Raw genomic sequence first — 17,480 nt, forward strand, 5'->3', positions numbered from 1 at the left:
ATGTTCATTCCTTAGTTTATCTTTCAATGTTATGCCACTCATCCATCTAAGCATTCTCATCTCGGCAACTTTTACTTTTTGGGTATTATGTTTCTTCGTCGCCCAACATTCCGATCCATATAGCATAGCTGGTCTTATAGCTGTCCTATAAAACTACCCTTTCAATTTTAAGGGTATTCTACGATCACATAGCACACTTGAAGTATTTCTCCAGTTTACCCAACCTGCTTTAACTCTATGCATTACATCATCTTCAATTTCTCCTTCAGCTTGCATAATAGATCCAAGGTATTGAAATCTACAAGTGCTATTTATTTCTTCATCATCAAGTTTAACTTTGTCTCCAATATTCCTCCTATCATTACTAAAATTACATTTCATATATTCTGTTTGATTTCTACTTATCCTAAAGCCTCTTGATTCTAAAGCTTCTCTCCATAATTCTAACACAGCCTCTACTCCGTCCCTAGTTTCATCAATTAATACAATATCATCTGGAAACAACATACACCATGGAACCTCCTTTTGAATACTCTTAGTCAATTGGTCCATCACTAAAGCAAAAAGGTAAGGACTCAAAGCAGATCCTTGATGTACACCTATGGTAATTGGAAATTCTCTAGTTTCTCCATCTATAGTCCTTACATTAGTCATTACTCCATTGTACATATCCTTAATGACATCGGTATACCTACAACATACACCCTTTTTTTTCTAAAACCCACCATAGGTATCCTATCATATGCTTTCTCAAGGTAAATAAATATCATATGCAAGTCCCTCTTCTTTTCCCTAAACTTTTCCATTAATCTTCTTAAAAGATAAATAGCTTCTGTGGTAGATCTCCCAGGCATAAAATCAAATTGATTTTCTGAAATCTTCGTTTCTAACCTTAATCTTTGTTCAACTACCCTTTCTCGTAGTTTCATCGTATGACTCATAAGTTTAATTCCACGATAGTTATTAAAATTTTGAATATCTCCTTTATTTTTGTATATAGGTATTAAAGTGCTTTTCCTCCATTCATCTGACATTTTCTTAGTTTTTACAATTGTATTAAATAAATTAGTTAACCATATAATTCTGTTATCACCCAAGCATTTCCAAACTTCAATTGGGATGTTATCTGGTCCCACAGCTTTCCCATTTTTCATCTTTTTTAGTTCAAACTTAACTTCGTTAACTCTAATTTTGCGAATAAATCTTATATTTTTAGTCTTTTCCTCATTTGACGATTCTAAGTTTAAGCCTTCTATTTGGTTTTCGTTAAACAACTTACTAAAGTAACTTCGCCATCTTTCTTTAATATCTTCGTCCTTAACCCAGTCAATATCATCCTCACTTTTTATACATTTTACATTTCCTAAGTCCTTGCTCTTCCTTTCTCTAGCTTTAGCAAATTTAAATATATCATCTCTTTCCCCTTTTTTTGTACCTAATCTATCATACAAACTATTAAATGATCTATATTTAGCTTCACTAACGGCCCTTTTTGCATCTTTTCTTGCCTCCTTAAATTTTTTAAAGTTATCTCTGTTTCTACATTTTTGCCACGTTTTATACCAAATTCTTTTTTTCTCTATGATTTTTTATACATTTTTATCCCACCACCAACTTTCTTTGTTATTCGAGAATCTTCCTCTTGATTCACCTAAAATCTCTTTTGCCATCTTTTTAATAGAGCTAGCTAATCTATTCCAAAGAGTATTTGTATCTATCCCATCCTCTAAGGTCCAATCCCCATCTTTGATCATTTTATCTTTAAATTTTATTATATTTTCTCCTTTTAGGTTCCACCATTTAGTTCTCCTACACTGGTTTATTTTATCCTTTTTCTTCCATTTTTTAATACATATATCTAATACTAAGACTCTATGTAGTGTGGTTAGGCTTTCACTTGAAATAACTTTACAATCCTTGCATGATAAACGGTCTACCCTCCTAGTTAAAAAAAATCTATTTGACTTCTATTTTGTCCACTTTTAAAGGTTATTAAGTGTTCTTCTCTCTTCTTAAAGCAAGTATTCATTATACTAAAATCATATGACATAGCAAAGTCTAAGATCATCTCCTCAGACTCATTTTTGTCTCCATATCCATACCCGCTATGTATCATCTCATAATTTTTATGATCTCTTCCAACATGTCCATTTAGATCTCCTCCTATAAATATTTTCTCAGTCCTTGGTATGCCTTGTATAATACTATCCATATTTTCCCAAAATTGTCTCTTAAGATTTTCTGCTAAGCCAAGTTGAGGAGCATAAGCACTAATGATATTTGTTATCTCTTGTCCTAATACCATCTTGATTTTTATAATTCTATCCCTTACTATAGTTATATCCACAACGCTATCTTTTAAGTTTTTGTCTATAATAATGCCTACTCTAGTGTACCAAAGTTTAAATCATGATTTATCGATTTCTCTAGCTTTCTCCCCCACTCACTTAGTTTCTTGAAGGCAAATGATATTAATTTTTCCTCTAATCATTGTATCCACAATTTCCATGTTTTTACTCGTAAGTGTCCCTATATTCTAAGTTGCTAATCTAATCCTAGTTTCCTGAACTAACGTCTTTACCTGCCCACGTCTAGAATGATGCAAGAACCCTCGCATATTTGACATCGTACTCGGGCGCCAACACGGCCCGTCACTTCGGGGCGACGACCTAACCCACCCTCGCTCACTTTTCGCTACATCCGGGCAGTTCAAGTGCAATGCGTCGTTCGTAGGTGACTATGGTGTTTTTTTTGCAAAATCTATAGTAGATTTGATATTCTTGAACTGGCAGTGTCGTCCTGAAAATTCCAGCGATTGGTCTGACTTTTGGCTGCTGGTGGCTGTTTTCTAGGGCTATAATGTTGCTAGAAATTCTTCTATGATAGTAGACATGCAGTGGATTTTTGGTTTCAGGCTTCGGTTTTGATGGTGGTGGTAACAATTAGGGTTTGGGTTTCAAAATCATGCTCTAATACCATGTTGAATAATTGGGTAAAATGGAAGTCCTAAACTCAATGATAGGTCTCTCCCTCTATTTATAATATATGTCAAGCACAATAGGAATGACCATAATATCCTTACTAACTCACACTTATTACTAACAAAGCTCTTAACACATAATAATAATGCTAAATGACTAAATAACCATTAACATGAACAATCAAAACAAAGCATACCAAATTCAAATTACAATGCTCAGCCCAAACTGCGAGATCTTAAGCACACCGATACTACAATGGAGTGTGTGAAATAACTCTTTGTTTTGAAGTTGGATATTCAAGACGTGAGAAAGATAAAGTATTCTATTTCCTTGAAGGTTTGAACCATGGCAAGGGTTGAAATTCATTGACTAAGAGTTCACTTCTTGTCTACCGCACAAACTACTGCAAAATGATTGACTGACTATGCTAAAAAGAGTTCCCCCATGCCTATGGAGAGTGGAATGCCGAGTAGACACAACAAAAAATCTTTCAATAATGACAAACCCAAGTGTGGAGGACTTTACACCAAGGCATCAACTTCAAAGAAAGCGTTGATCTTTCAGCACATTCTTTCGTAAGGATAGGTTGCATGCATCTCATGTTGAAGCCTTTATAAAGTTGTTGATTAGGCTAACAAGTGATGACTCAATGCTTTGCAAACCTGCTTGGCAAAGGGGATACTAGGATAAGTTGAGCATAAGGAGGAAACCCCTAGAATAGGTGCAATGTAATTACTCAATGTGTTGGAGAAGCATACAAAAGAGCTTAAAGTTACCCATGCTAAAGGGTTAATGTTTGTGGATTTGGGTATCAATGGGAAGATAACCCATACTATGGTGGATATTAGGGCTACCCATAACTTTTTCTCACATTGGGAAGCAGAGAGACTCAACTTGAAGTTGTATAAAGACATAGGACTCATGGGTTATTTCTGCAGCCCAACAAACGCCAAGAGTAGCCAAGCAAGTCATTGTGAAGCTTGGACAATGGGTGAGACATGCAAATTTCACAGCTGTTCAATAGTTGCCGTTTGCTGATTCCTTTGTCTAATTAGAGATCACCCTTGCATGGTGTAAGCAATGGTGAAGAAAGAGGACAACAAGAAGTTCCTTTCTTCCATGCAACTAAAGAAGGGATTGAGATGGGGTGGACCAAGTTAGTGGTGGATATAGACTTAGTACAAGAGCTTATGCCTACTGTAATCCAATATGCATTGGATGAATACAAAAAGTTTTGATGTCACATAAGCTACTACAAAACTTGTCTCTATGACGTGGTGTGGAGCATAAGATCAAGTTGCTACTTGAATGAAGCCTCCTACTAAAGGGCCAATGCCTCCAAAGTTAACAAATTGAGGAAACAACTAAATGAGTTATTGGTGATGCCCTTTTGGTTGATGGATGTGCTAGCTACTTTTCAAAATTACAATCTGAACTCAAATGCGGATTGATTCTTTTTTTTTTTGTTTATTTCCTCTCCATTCATTTGGTGCGAATAATTTTTTGAACGATGAAATCTACGAAAACCTAATGTGTATCGCATCTTCAAAATTGTAACCTTCCTATGGTATAGCTTGTTGCATGGGTCGTGAGTGGGAACATAGTATGGAAAAAATTACAGAAAACCGAACAATTATCAATGGTTATACGGGTATCCCAAGTACAATGGAGATGCTACTTCTTTCGGTCTGATCTTAGGCCGTGACTCACCTTCCCGTGGACGAACCTTACCCGAACCTGGGTGATCTATCCATGACCAGGATGAAGCTTGGGTAAAATATGCGGGTCGGAACTTACCCGACAAGGTACGTACCAATGAATCGGGTACTTTCATGACTTTCTCAAGAAGTTCATTGTGGTATGCCTAGGTGACATCATTGTCTATAGTTCCACTTTAGAGGAACATGAAGAGCATCCTAGGTGTCCAACATGCTGAAGGAGAACAACCTACACATGCAGAGAGAGAAGTGCTCTTTCTCTCATAAGCATATCAATTCCTTGGTCATATGGTTGAACAAGGTCGTTATTTGGATGGATATGGAGAAGGTGAAAGCTATCCAAGGTTGGGACTTGGAAGACCCCATTGACAATCAAGGAGTTGTATTCCTTTCTTAGACTCGCCAATTACCATGGCAAGTTCATGGAGGGTACTCAAAGACTACCCCATTAACTAAATTTTGAAGCCTTTGACAACTTGAAGGAAGCCATGATGCAAGATCCAACATTGGCTCGTCTAGACATAATGAAGCCCTTTGAGGTACTGATGTTGGAGTACTTTTACAGGACAACCATCCTACTGGCAAGGTCTTCAATTTCAATTTTGGACTCAAATTTTGAAGCTGCAAAAGTACAGAAATTTCAACGGAAATTTCGATTTTGATTTGAAAAAAATAATGGAAATCAGTAGTAAAGCATGAAATTCTTTTATTGAACTTTAGGAATGGTTAATAGACTTAATAATATAAGTTTTAGGACTAATGTTTTACAAGTTAAATACATCTATGTTGTGTATGAGGTGGAAAAGTTGTAATATAATATGTATGTCAAACATATTTGTAAGATAATGTGCATTAAGCATATTAAGTTAATGCAAATGAAATTCATAAATCATTTAAAATACTATCTATTATACAAATAATGATAATTTTGACATGAATGGTTAGGTAAAATGTTGTTGGAAGTTTATTTTTTCATACAATTTTAAAAGCGCTCATAATAATCTTTTGTTTCATTAAAATAAAAAAGAAATAAAGAGAGAAATTTCACTTTGCTCCTAAATTTCTCATTTGAAGTGTAGAACATTACATTCTATAGTTAAAATTTTGATTAGTTTTGCTAAATTTTTGAGATTTTGATAAATTTCGGATGATTCGTTGAAATTTTAGACAAAAATTATGTAAAATGGAAATTGACAACCATTTCAATTTCAAGTGTGATCGAAATTGGAAATTTTGATAGAAATTTTGACAATTTCATGGAAATTTAAGACCATGTTTGTTACTAATCATTGTATGTGTGTCAAATAAGGTTTGGGAGATAAAGGAGAAGTGTTTCATGGAGAATTGTGCAATTTAAATTTTTTAGGGGCAAAGATGTTCAACATTGGTCCTTAATGAACCTTTTGGGGTGAGATGCTAGTTCATTGAAATATGGTGGAGGATTTTTTTGTGGATGTGGACTTGGGTGTTTGGGTGATCTTCTAGCAATATGATTGTTTTGTTGTTATATGGGCGGTACGGAAGGAAAATAAATGACAGGATTTCAGTGTTCTCAACCTCATTGGTTTTACTTTGTGATATAGAGTGGTTTACCTTGCATCGCTATGGAACTCGGTTTCAAGGGTAGGACGTTGTGCACTGGGCTGCCCTTCCTTGGACTTATGCGGGAGCGTTGTGACCCAGGCTGCCCTTTGTTTTTTTTTTTTTTCCTTCAAGGGTAGGACTTCTTGCCTTTTTATTTTTCATCCTTTACTCTTCCTATATGAATGTATGTTTGTTTATATATACCAAAGAAAGTTACATGACAGAAATGGAGATAAAATTCTATGGTCATGGCCAATATTTTTCAATGTTTCTCATCCATGTTCCTGCACCCATAGGTACGAAAATAGAAACTACAAAATTGAATGATGATAACAGGTCTTTTTACATGTTATTGTGCCCATTTGATAGCATATGGTTAAATTCCATGCAGTGCTCTATAAATCTAATTGATACCCTGCAAATCCTATTTAAAAGGGCACACTTTACTAACACAGCACAATTCTCATTTGTTCGTACATTAGATATAAATGGTTGCCACTACTAATCTGCTGCCACAATTTTTTCTATCAGGATTACCAGGCAATGGTGGCACAGCTTGAACACCAATTTCGGCTGGGAAGGCTTTCCATACATGGATTGTGGTTTTACTGTCAGGTTTGACTTTATCTTGAGCCAAAAACAACCTTTTCTAGAATATTCACTTATTGTATCTTTCACCATGCGTTGCAGCCAATGATGGGATCAATGCAAGCTCTGTCCGCTGTAGTGCAGAAAGCTTCGGCAAATAATTTTTTGGGTTCTGCGGTTCTTAACCTCTTGCAGAGCCAGGTATAATATTATCTTTGAGCAAGTCTGAGATGTTACCATATTGAAATATCATTTGAGAAAACTTTTAGGCAAATTCATGGAGAGTATTGCGAGAACATGCAGAAGAATCAAGGTAGAATGATGACACAGAGCATGTCAATCTTTTTTCTCTTATTTGACTCCCAACCCTAATGAGGATCCCTTGGGTTTATACTCTTCGATTTGGAAAGATAAAGCTCCCTCAAAATAGAATCTTTTATTTGGACTGGTACTTGATAGAACAAATACTAATGATGTGCTTCAGAAGAGAAGACCTAATAAGGCCCTGTCACCGGATGTTTGTGTCCTTTATTTGAGTAGTGGGGAGACTTCCTCACACTTGTTTCTTAATTGCCCATTTACTTGGGCTGTCTAGAATAAATGATTTAGTATATGTGGTGAAGGTTGGATTTGTCTCTCCACTTCGAAGGCTTTTTGCTCTATCACATTTAGAGGTTTTCAAAAAGCTAAGGATAGGAAAGCCTTGTGGTGTTGCACTATTATGGCTGTTATTTGGTGTGTTTGGTTGGAGAGAAACGGAAATTTTCAAAGGGGTGGCCACAGAAAATAATTTGGTTTGGAGTAGAGTGGTTTATCTTGCGTCTTTGTGGGTGTTGGCTAATGACTGTTTTTGTCATGTTTCTCTGGGAGACCTGCAGCAGGACTGGTTGGCTCTGCTTCATTGACTTGGCTTTCAGATTTGGATGATCTCCTGATGTAATTTTTTGTTATTGTTGTAAAGAGAGGATTACTTATGCTCCTGATTTTCCTTTCTTTTCCACTTTATTTATTTATTTATTTATTTTGTTGTACATTCTTATCTCTTCTAATAAATTCTTTATAAAAAAAAGAAATGGGCAATTTTGGGATTATTTGGGAAATTAGCATAGGATTGGTTATTATTACATACAAAGTTATTTAAAATTAGACTATTTAATAAGTATTGATTGTGAAACAGCCTCTTGCAAAAATGCAAGGTAAGGTTGCATCATAGATGCATTGTGATCCACCCCTTCCTTGGTCCCGCATATGTGGGAGCTATGTGCACCGGGCTGCCCTTTTTATTGGTTGTCAATTTTAATAGTTGTCTTGTTAAAATGTTTATTTCTTCAGAGCAATTATAAGTGTCCAACTCGTGGGAAGAGATTATAGAGTAATCCTAAGTGTCCGACTTGTGGGGTAGAGATTATAGAATGAGCAAAGTTATGCTTATGTGCAATTTTTAGTGAAGTTTCCTATTTATCTTCTTCTTCTTCTCTCCCCAGCTTCCTCTTTTATAATCTTGTTTTGTCCTATCCATATTAAACCTATTCTCTGTTTCACCCCCTTTTTTGCACAACCGTTAGAATCAAAAGCATCAAATGGTTAAATTTTTGAGAGAATAAAATGTTGTTGGAATAAGAATATCATTTCCTGAATTTAAAAAGTCTCTTGTGATGCTCTCTCTCTCAAAACCTCTCCCTTTCTCCTTCTCTCTCTCAATCTTGGTAAAATTCGTTATGGCTGCAGCAGGAGATGACAGGAGAGGATCTCAAATGTTGTGTACAGATTGAGGGGATGATCTTTGATCTGAAGTTGGATAAAATGGGCGAGGTGTATCTTTTTTCATTCTTGAGCACAATCCATTTTGTAATAGTTGGGAAGGCTGTCTTCAAGTGCTGCAAAGTGGTTTCCAGATGGGTTGTTGTCAATTTTTGGAAGGTTGGTTTGGGGATTTTGAAACATTAATATTGGCAGGATGAGGTATTGCTGTACTAGATGGTGATTCAAGCTCTGAAGGTTGGCATGTATTTGGACTCGGGGCTTGGTTGGAAAGAAAAGAGGGTTTTGGTGTTTGTTCCTGGTGGATCAAAAGGATATGGGAAGCAACTATTTGTAAAAGTAATTTAAGTGTTGGCTAGGATTTTCCTTCTTGATGCCGGTGGTGCAGGTGAAGGAGGCCAGCTAGGCATTGCTGAGACTGGTTTGGAGACAGAAAAAGAATCAGTTCTGTGCATGTTGTGGCGGTGAGATGCAAATGGCAAATTGGGCATTCATCACTGGTAGCTATTAATCTTCATCTAGAGGTTACTTTTCCTGCAGCTGAGGTGGCTAGAGTTTCGGTAGGGGTGGCGATGGTGACAAAGGTGGCTAGAGTTTCTCTTGGGGATGAGAACACAATGAAGCTTGGGGGGAGTTGGCCTGGGTGTTTGATGATTGTTTTGGACATGGGCCAGTTAATGGAAATAAAGGAGGCTTTTTTACATCTTAGATAAATGAACAGGCCCAAAACCAGAATGTTGTTGGTTAGACTATTAGAGTTTATTTATGTCTTTTAGTATTATTATTATGTTTGTTAATATGTTAATTAGAAAGAGTTAGTAATGGTATTATTGTCATTAGAATGTATTTGATTTGAATTATAAATAGAGGGAGAGACCTATCTTCAAGTTAGGTCATTCATTCTATTCAAAATCTCAACGTGGTATCAGAGCGAGATCCAACCTAAACTCTATCATATACTTGGCTGTCGCCAGGAAACACCATCTCGTCACTACCTTTCTCAGGCCCACTCCCATCCTTCATTATTACAAAAAACCAACCATATGGCCAAAAACATAACCCTCTGAAGCCTACCCCCACAAAATCCCATCGCTGACAACAGCCCCACACGCTGGCCAACTGCTGGCAGTGCCGACCCCACACACTGGCACGTGAGAGAGTTTTCGGCCACTTTTTCCTTTGCAATGTTCTGATTCCTTCTCTAGACTACATTATCAAGCTGTTGGGGATGTTTTTCGCTCAAAGATCCAACCTTTTTCGACCATGCACTTTTGGTAATCCGTTAGTTTTTGTTCGGTGATCGTCAAGGCTTCTTTTTGAGTTTCTTGGAGCAGTGGTAGTGTTCGTAAGTTAAGTTGTGAAGCTGTTGCAGTGCTATATCAGTTGCTAAGTCGTTTACCTTGTCCGTGGTTGTGTTGGTGCTTAACATCGTTTGTAATTGTCCCGATTAGTCTTGATTGTTCTTCATGTTTGAGAATGGTGTGGCTGCTAGTTTGTGAGTGTTGGGATGGAGTCTATGAATCCCAAAAACTTGTTTCCTTCATCGCTGCCACAGATAACAGCTCAAACGTTGCATGGAAAGAATTATGTTCAATGATCTAAAGCTGTCCGGGTTTATTTAGCAGGTCTAGGAAAATCTGACCACTTGCTCCAATCTGATCCTTTTGTTGAGAAAAGAAAAGAAGTGTGGATTCAAAAGAATGCCTTGATTGTTCTTTCTTATGGAATTCGATGGTGCCATAGATTGCACGGATGTGCATGTATCTAGATACGTGCAAGGAGATTTGGGATTATGCCACTCTTCTATACTCAAGTAACGGTGCATGTATGTATGATTTATCCTAGGAATACTTTCAGTTACAGCAAGGAGATAGGAGCATTGTAGATTATTTTGGAGAGATGAAACATATTCATGAGGAGCTTTGTGTTGTGCAACGTATAACTGCCGACGTTCATGAGATGCAGAAGCAAAGGGTGCAGATGATAGTTCTTCGGGTTCTAGAGGGCTTGAGACCTGAGTTTGAGGCAGTATGGTCTTAGATAGTAGTGCAGGGTTGCCATCGTTTGCTGATGTTTATTCTCATGTCCTTCGTGCTTCCTTTAGCAGACATTCTCTGCTCTTGCATCTGGCTTTAAGAGGACAACCTTTGCTACATAGGGTGATTTTAGTTCTCTACCAAATAAGCATAGAAGTTATCGAGGTGGTTCGAGTGGTTGTGGTGGTAGGATGGATGAGATAGAGACACTCCTTAGTGTACTCATTGTGGTCGAGCTAATCATACTATTGAGCAATCTTGGGATCTCCATGGTAAACCTTCACATGTTGCTAATGCAGCCGCCATTGACTTCATAGCTTTGGGGGTAGCCAATGCAGCCACCATCGACTCCACCCCTTTAGGGCTGAGTGGGTGGCAGCGTATTGTATCCATGTCAAAGGAAGAGTATTCCAAGTTCCAACAATATAAAGCATCACAACAAGCTTCTCTTCCCATTACATCTCTTGCCCAAACAGGTAATCCCACAATATGCCTATCATCAAGTACTTCTCGTCCTAGTCCTTGGGTGATGGCTCATAGACTCCATTGCCATTGATCATATCATAGGTATACCTAATTTCTTCTTTACTCTTCAATATCTTGCAAATTTACCTTGTGTTACTTTTGCTGATGGATCCACCATTGTCATAAAGGGAGCTGAGACTGTAAATCCCACTTCTTTTATTTCTCTTCATTCAGTTTTGTATATTCTTAAGTTTCCTTTCAATCTTATGTCAATTAGCAAGATTACTAAATCTATGAATTGTTCAATAACATTCTTCCTTGATTCTTTGGTTATTTAGGATTTGAAGACGAGGAAGACGATTGGCGGAGGGTGTGAAGTTGGTGGACTTTATCACTTTGAGCCGCTATCTCCTTCAACCGCCTGCACTGTTGCTGCCACACCTCTCCAAATTCATTGTTCCCTTGATCATTCTTCATTGGAAAAATTGAATTGTCTTGTTCTTGATTTGAGTTTTGTGTCTAGTCTTGATTGTGAGTCTTGTCAGTTGGGAAAACACCATTGTGCCCCTTTCGCTTCCTGAGTCAATAAATGGGTTGCAAGCCCTTCTATGTTAGTCCATTATGATGTTCGGGCTCCTAGTAGAGTTGTGTCTAAGTTGGGTTTTCAACACTTTGTAACCTTTGTGGATGATTATTTAAGAATGACTTGGCTATATTTAATAAAAGGTCATTATGATTTATTTAATATATTTTGTGCCTTTTGTTCTGAAATAAAGGCTCAATTTGGTTTTCCAGTTTGAATACTTTGAAATGATAATGCTAAAGATTATTTTAGTTCACAATTTACTACTTATGACTCAGTTTGTTTTTGTCCATCAATTATCATGTGCCCACACTCCTCAACAAAATGGGGTTGTAGAGAGGAAAAATAGACATATCCTTGAAATCACTTGCACCTTACTTTATCAAATGCATACACCTAAAGTGTTTTGGAGTGATGCTAGACTTACTGCTTCCTATTTGATCAATAGGATGCCATCCTCTGTTCTTAATGGTAAAATTCCCTACTCCATTCTCTTTCCTAATTCACCTTTACTCTTTCTCCCTCGTTTATTTGGGTGTGTGTCCTTTTTTCATTAACTAACTCTTGGGGTGGATAAGTTGGATCCTCATGCTATAAAAGGTCTTTCTAGGATACTCATATACTCAATGGGGATATCATCATTATAGTCCTGTGCTGCATCATTTATTTGTTTCCGTAGATGTTACCTTCTTTGAGTTTATACCATACTACACCTAGTCCGTTAGTGCTTCCGAGCCTGATGAGTCCCTTCCTTTGCCTAATCTTTCTGATTCTAGTTTGTTGTCCTTGCCCAATCAACCATTTGAGTCTCCATGCAGTTCGAGTCCTTCTTGTCGCCTTGATCATCCTAATTTGCTGGTGTATTCATGACAGAGGCTCCTAGGAAGAGGGTCTCCTTTAGCTTCTACTGCCACGCCTTTGGTTTCCTCGTTTGATGATCCCATGATGTTGATCCTCCGATTGCTGTTCGGAAAGGTAAAAGCACATGTATCCTGTAAGAATTAAGATGTAATAAATATAATAACTTAAATTAAATTAGTGAGACAATTACAAAAAGAGAAGCTGAGGTGTGGTAGGACCATTGTCCTTAAAACTGATTTTGTGCTTACGGAGAAAATCTATCGAAGCAAATAGTCACAGTGCGCACGGTCTCCAAGATTACCCAGCTAGGTTCGGGTTTTTGTGCACTCACAAACTCCAGAGCTTTAGGAGCTATAGTATATGGTTACCCAATGTAGAGGAAGAAAAATAAACAAGAATGAGATGTTAGAAAAGAAAATAATAAGAAGATATCTACTAGAGACGACTACTAGATGATGGAGAGAAAAAAGTATGTAAGAAAGAAAGGAGATATGTTTCTTTGGTTGTGTTTTGGAAAGGGCCTGAAATAGCCTTTTTAAAGCTGCATAGAGGAGTAACTTCCAGCCTGTTATTGCCGCAGAGTAATGGTATTTAACCATTCAAATACCACCATTAATATCTAGCTGTTGGAAGACATTAAACAAAAAAATAGCTGAAAATTAACACCAAGAAAAAAAACTGCTGCCATTAATCCACAAAATAAAAACCAAAAACTGCTGGAATTTGAAACATCTCCAACAATCCTCCATATGTTCCAAATTATGAAACAAAACAAAACAAAATAAAAAAACAAAAGTAAAAAAAGAGGTTGGGTAACCACGAAAAGTCATGCAAAGGGTGACAATACCTTTCAGTTTGAATTGCACTTAGACAATGTGTGCTAAGAGCGGCAAGAACTTGGTGAATTTTATAATCTTAAGCCACCTCTTTTAGTGCAACTCTATAAACATACAACTCACATGACATTTCTAAATACAAGGCTCTTGTGGGTTGGTACGAATAGGCCATGCACCATACCTAGATTTTCATGAATGCTCTAAAAAGTTTTAGCCCACTAAACTTTCATAGGAAACGGCCCTACTTCCACACTCATATAGGTGAATCCATCAAGTGTGTAACTACAACTAAACACACCACCTAACAAAGGCTTTGGATTCATTAAGAGATAAACTCATCAACACATATGTTGTCGGTGTACTATTCCAACACCATAGGGATGAGCCAAACAAAAAAATAGTGCTCAACAAACTACCCAATGACTTGTTATTACTCATTGGACTTAATTCATGGGATCTCTAATCATATAGGTTGGGTTGCCATCATTAGTAGTTTATGTTAAGGGCTTAAGACCCAACCCCCTCGATGTTTCTTCTACTAGCTTTCTAGCTAGTCCCTTTGTCAAAGAATTTGTTAAATTTGTCTTTAATCTCACATAACTCAAAGTGATCACTCCAAGTGAGATTAATTCTCTATCTTTTATCTTAGGTGTATATGCCTACTCTTGCCATTATAGGTCTTATTATTTGCTCGAGCTATTGCTGCTAGGCAATCACAACCTATGGACAAAGGTGGTATCGGTTTAACCCACAAAGGAATATCTGCCAACATATTCCTTAACCAATCAGCCCCATTAGCTGTTTTCTCCGAAGCTACAAACTATGTCTCCATAGTGGGCTTTGCTATGCATGTCTGTTTATGGGATTTCCAAGAAATAGCAGCACTGACTAAAGTAAAAAATAGCCACCCATAGACTGATATCAGTTGTGTCTGATATCCAATTAGCATCAGAAAATGCTTCTACAACTGTTGGGATCTACAATAAAATGGTCCATAATTTGTAGTATCCTTAAGATATTTCAACACCCTTTTTAGTACTATCCAGTGGTTATGCCTAGGATTATGATTTTATCTACTAGGTCTACATACTGCAAATGCAATATCTGAGAGTGTATAATTCATTGAACGCATTAAAGAACCCACTATCTGAGCATACTCAACCTTAGCAATAGGATCACCTTTATTTTTCTTTAATTGCAAACTAGCGTCATAAGGTGTTTTAACAGGTGTGCAATCAACATGATAAAAATTTTTTCATAATTTTTAACACATAATGTGACTGGGATAAACAAATACCATTGTGCTCACGTATAACTCTTATACCTAGAATTACGTCTGCTTGTTCCAAGTCTTTCATTTCAAATTTTGAGGCTAGAAACAATTTCGTTGAGTTGACGATTTTTATACTGGTGCCAAATATTAACATATTATCAACATATAAACATATTATTACACCACTATTACCATCAAATTTGCTTTACAAACATTTATGCGATTCATTAATTTTATATCCATCACTTATAAGAATGTTATCGAACTTTTCATGCCATTGTAAAGGTGCATGTTTAAGTCCATACAAAGATCTAACTAATTTACAAACTTTATTCTTGACAATATCTACTTTATATCCTTCAAGTTGCTCCATATAAATTTTTCCTTCTATATCACCATTCAAGAGTGCAGTTTAATTTCTTCTTCTATATCACCATTCAAGAATGCAGTTTTTACATCCATCTGGTGTATATAGAGGTTATATATAGAAGCTAAGGCTATTAAAACTCAAATAGTTTTGACCTTTGTAATTGGCAAATAAGTATCAAAAACATCTTCCCCTTCTTTTTGGTAATCTAGCTTTAAACTTATCAATACTACCATCTGGTCTCAACTTGTTTATGAATACCCATTTACACCCTATTGTTTTATATCTAGGTGGTAAATCTATAAGATCCCATGTGTTATTTATTCTTAAAGATTTTAATTCATCTTCGATTGCTTCTCTCCAAAACATAGCATCTAGTGAAGTTATAACTTGTTGATATGTAAGTGGATCATCTTCAACTAGAAAATTTGTCACCAAGTTAGATTCATAAGTTGTTTACTTTCTAAGTCTTTTACTTTTCATAGGTTCAAGATTTTTTTGCATTGTTGTCAACAATTTCTTTTCCATAAGATGTTTTATCTATTATTTCTTCTTTATGTTTTAAAGGAAAAATGTTTTCAAATTTTTTTTGCATCTCGCGCTTCTATTATTGTTTTCGGTTGTAACATATTATTATTAGATCTAATGATTAAGAATCTATATGTAGCACTATTTAGTTTTAGGACAAATTTTCCTTTTCTTTACTTTTTGCAAACCTACTTTAGCTAAACATCCCCACACTTTCAAATATTTTAGGTTGGGTTTATAGCCATTCCATAATTCAAAAGGTGTTTTATCACTTTTCTTAGGTGATATTTCATTGACTATATGATTAGTAGATAGAATAGCTTCTCCTGACATAAGAAGGCAAACCTGAACTTATTTACATTACATTCATCATATCTTTCAATGTTCTATTTTTCCTTTCAGCTATACCATTCTGTTAAGGTGTATAAGAAGCTATTACTTCATGTATTATCCATTTTGTTCACTAAATTCACTGCAAAATCTTGATTCGTATTCCTTGATCAGTTCTTAATTTTTTAATTTTCTTATTTTTTGATTTTCCACTTTTGTTTTTAAACTTAATAAAAGCATCTTTAGCTTCATCTTTTGATTTTAATAAATAAAATATTGTATATCTTGAGAAGTCATCAACAAAGGTTATGTAATATTTTTTTACCACCTCTACTCATCTGATTTTTAAATTCTCCTAAATCACTATTGATGAGTTCTAATAATTGTGTACTTCTAGTTTTCACAGATTTAAAAGGTTTTCTAATAAATTTAGCTTCTACACAAATTTCACATTTTTCTTTGTTAGAGTTAGCTAAGTTTGCTATTAAACCTAGATTCTGCATTCTTTTAACAGAAGCAAAGTTTATATGTCCTAATCTATTAAGCCAAAGATCTAATGAATCAACTAAATAAGCAGAAGAACAAACATTTTTATTCATACTATTTATAACATTCAACACAAATAGTCCATTATTACTGTAACCCTTACCCAGGAGGACAATGTTACGAGTCAAGATCAATTTGTTTGACTCAAAAACCAGTTTGATACCAACCGTATTGAGGATGGATCCAGAAATCAAGTTTCTCCTGATATCTGGTACATGCTGCATTAGTCAAGCTTAATGTTTTTCTAGAGGTGATCTTAACGTTCACAATACCCTTTCCTAGCATAGATGAGGATTGGGCATTACCCATAAATACTGATTCCTGATCAAAATTTTCATATATGTTGAAAATATTACGATCACTGCATATATATTTAGTGGCACCAATATCCACTACCCAGTCATGTGGATTTTCCACAAGATTCACCTCGGATAGCACAACAGCAATCTCCTCATCTTCTACTATATTGGCTTGGGGCTTGTCATTATTATTATTATGATTATTATTACTACTACTACTACTATTATTGCCACCCTTCTGGCGAAACCTACAAAGAGGTGCATGATGTCCAGGTTTACCACAAACATAACAGTTACCTTGTGTCTTCTTTATGTTGGAGGAGTTGTATCTCAGTCGATTGTCAGAATGGTCCATTCCGATTGTCTCCATGGTTGTTGATTCGGTTGTGCAGTCGATTGTTGGTTTGGTTGTTTCCTCTGGTGTTGAACCTTCTGTTTCTATAGCTTCCCTTAGCTTGCTTCCCAGTTCCGAAGTTTCCCATAGATATCGCCTGGCCATCTTCCACCAAATTTTCCTTTCCCATTACTTCATTATTCTGAACTGCCATTTTTCTATTAGCTTCCTCTATCTGCAGGTAGGCAATAAGTTGTTCTAAGTTCATATCCTTCTTCTTATGCATCAAAGTTCCCTTAGTCTCGTTCCAAGATGGTAACAACTTAGCAATTAGGGAAGCTGTTTAAAATTCTCGATTTTGGAGATCTAGTGTTTTTTCATTTGTCATCT

The 17,480-nt window shown here is 36.2% G+C and overlaps 1 protein-coding gene across 1 annotated transcript in view; it reads left to right on the forward strand.

Moving 5' to 3' along the window:
* The window catches only part of LOC131154341 (gamma-tubulin complex component 2), an 87,001-nt gene that overhangs the window by 20,193 nt on the left and 49,328 nt on the right, over positions 1-17,480 (forward strand). Inside the window, exons 6-7 of the mRNA XM_058107044.1 lie at positions 6,815-6,898; positions 6,974-7,072. Coding sequence (XP_057963027.1) covers positions 6,815-6,898; positions 6,974-7,072 — 183 coding nt within the window. The remainder of the gene's footprint in view (positions 1-6,814; positions 6,899-6,973; positions 7,073-17,480) is intronic.

Source organism: Malania oleifera, chromosome 4, assembly GCF_029873635.1.
Source record: "Malania oleifera isolate guangnan ecotype guangnan chromosome 4, ASM2987363v1, whole genome shotgun sequence".
NCBI lineage: Eukaryota > Viridiplantae > Streptophyta > Magnoliopsida > Santalales > Ximeniaceae > Malania > Malania oleifera.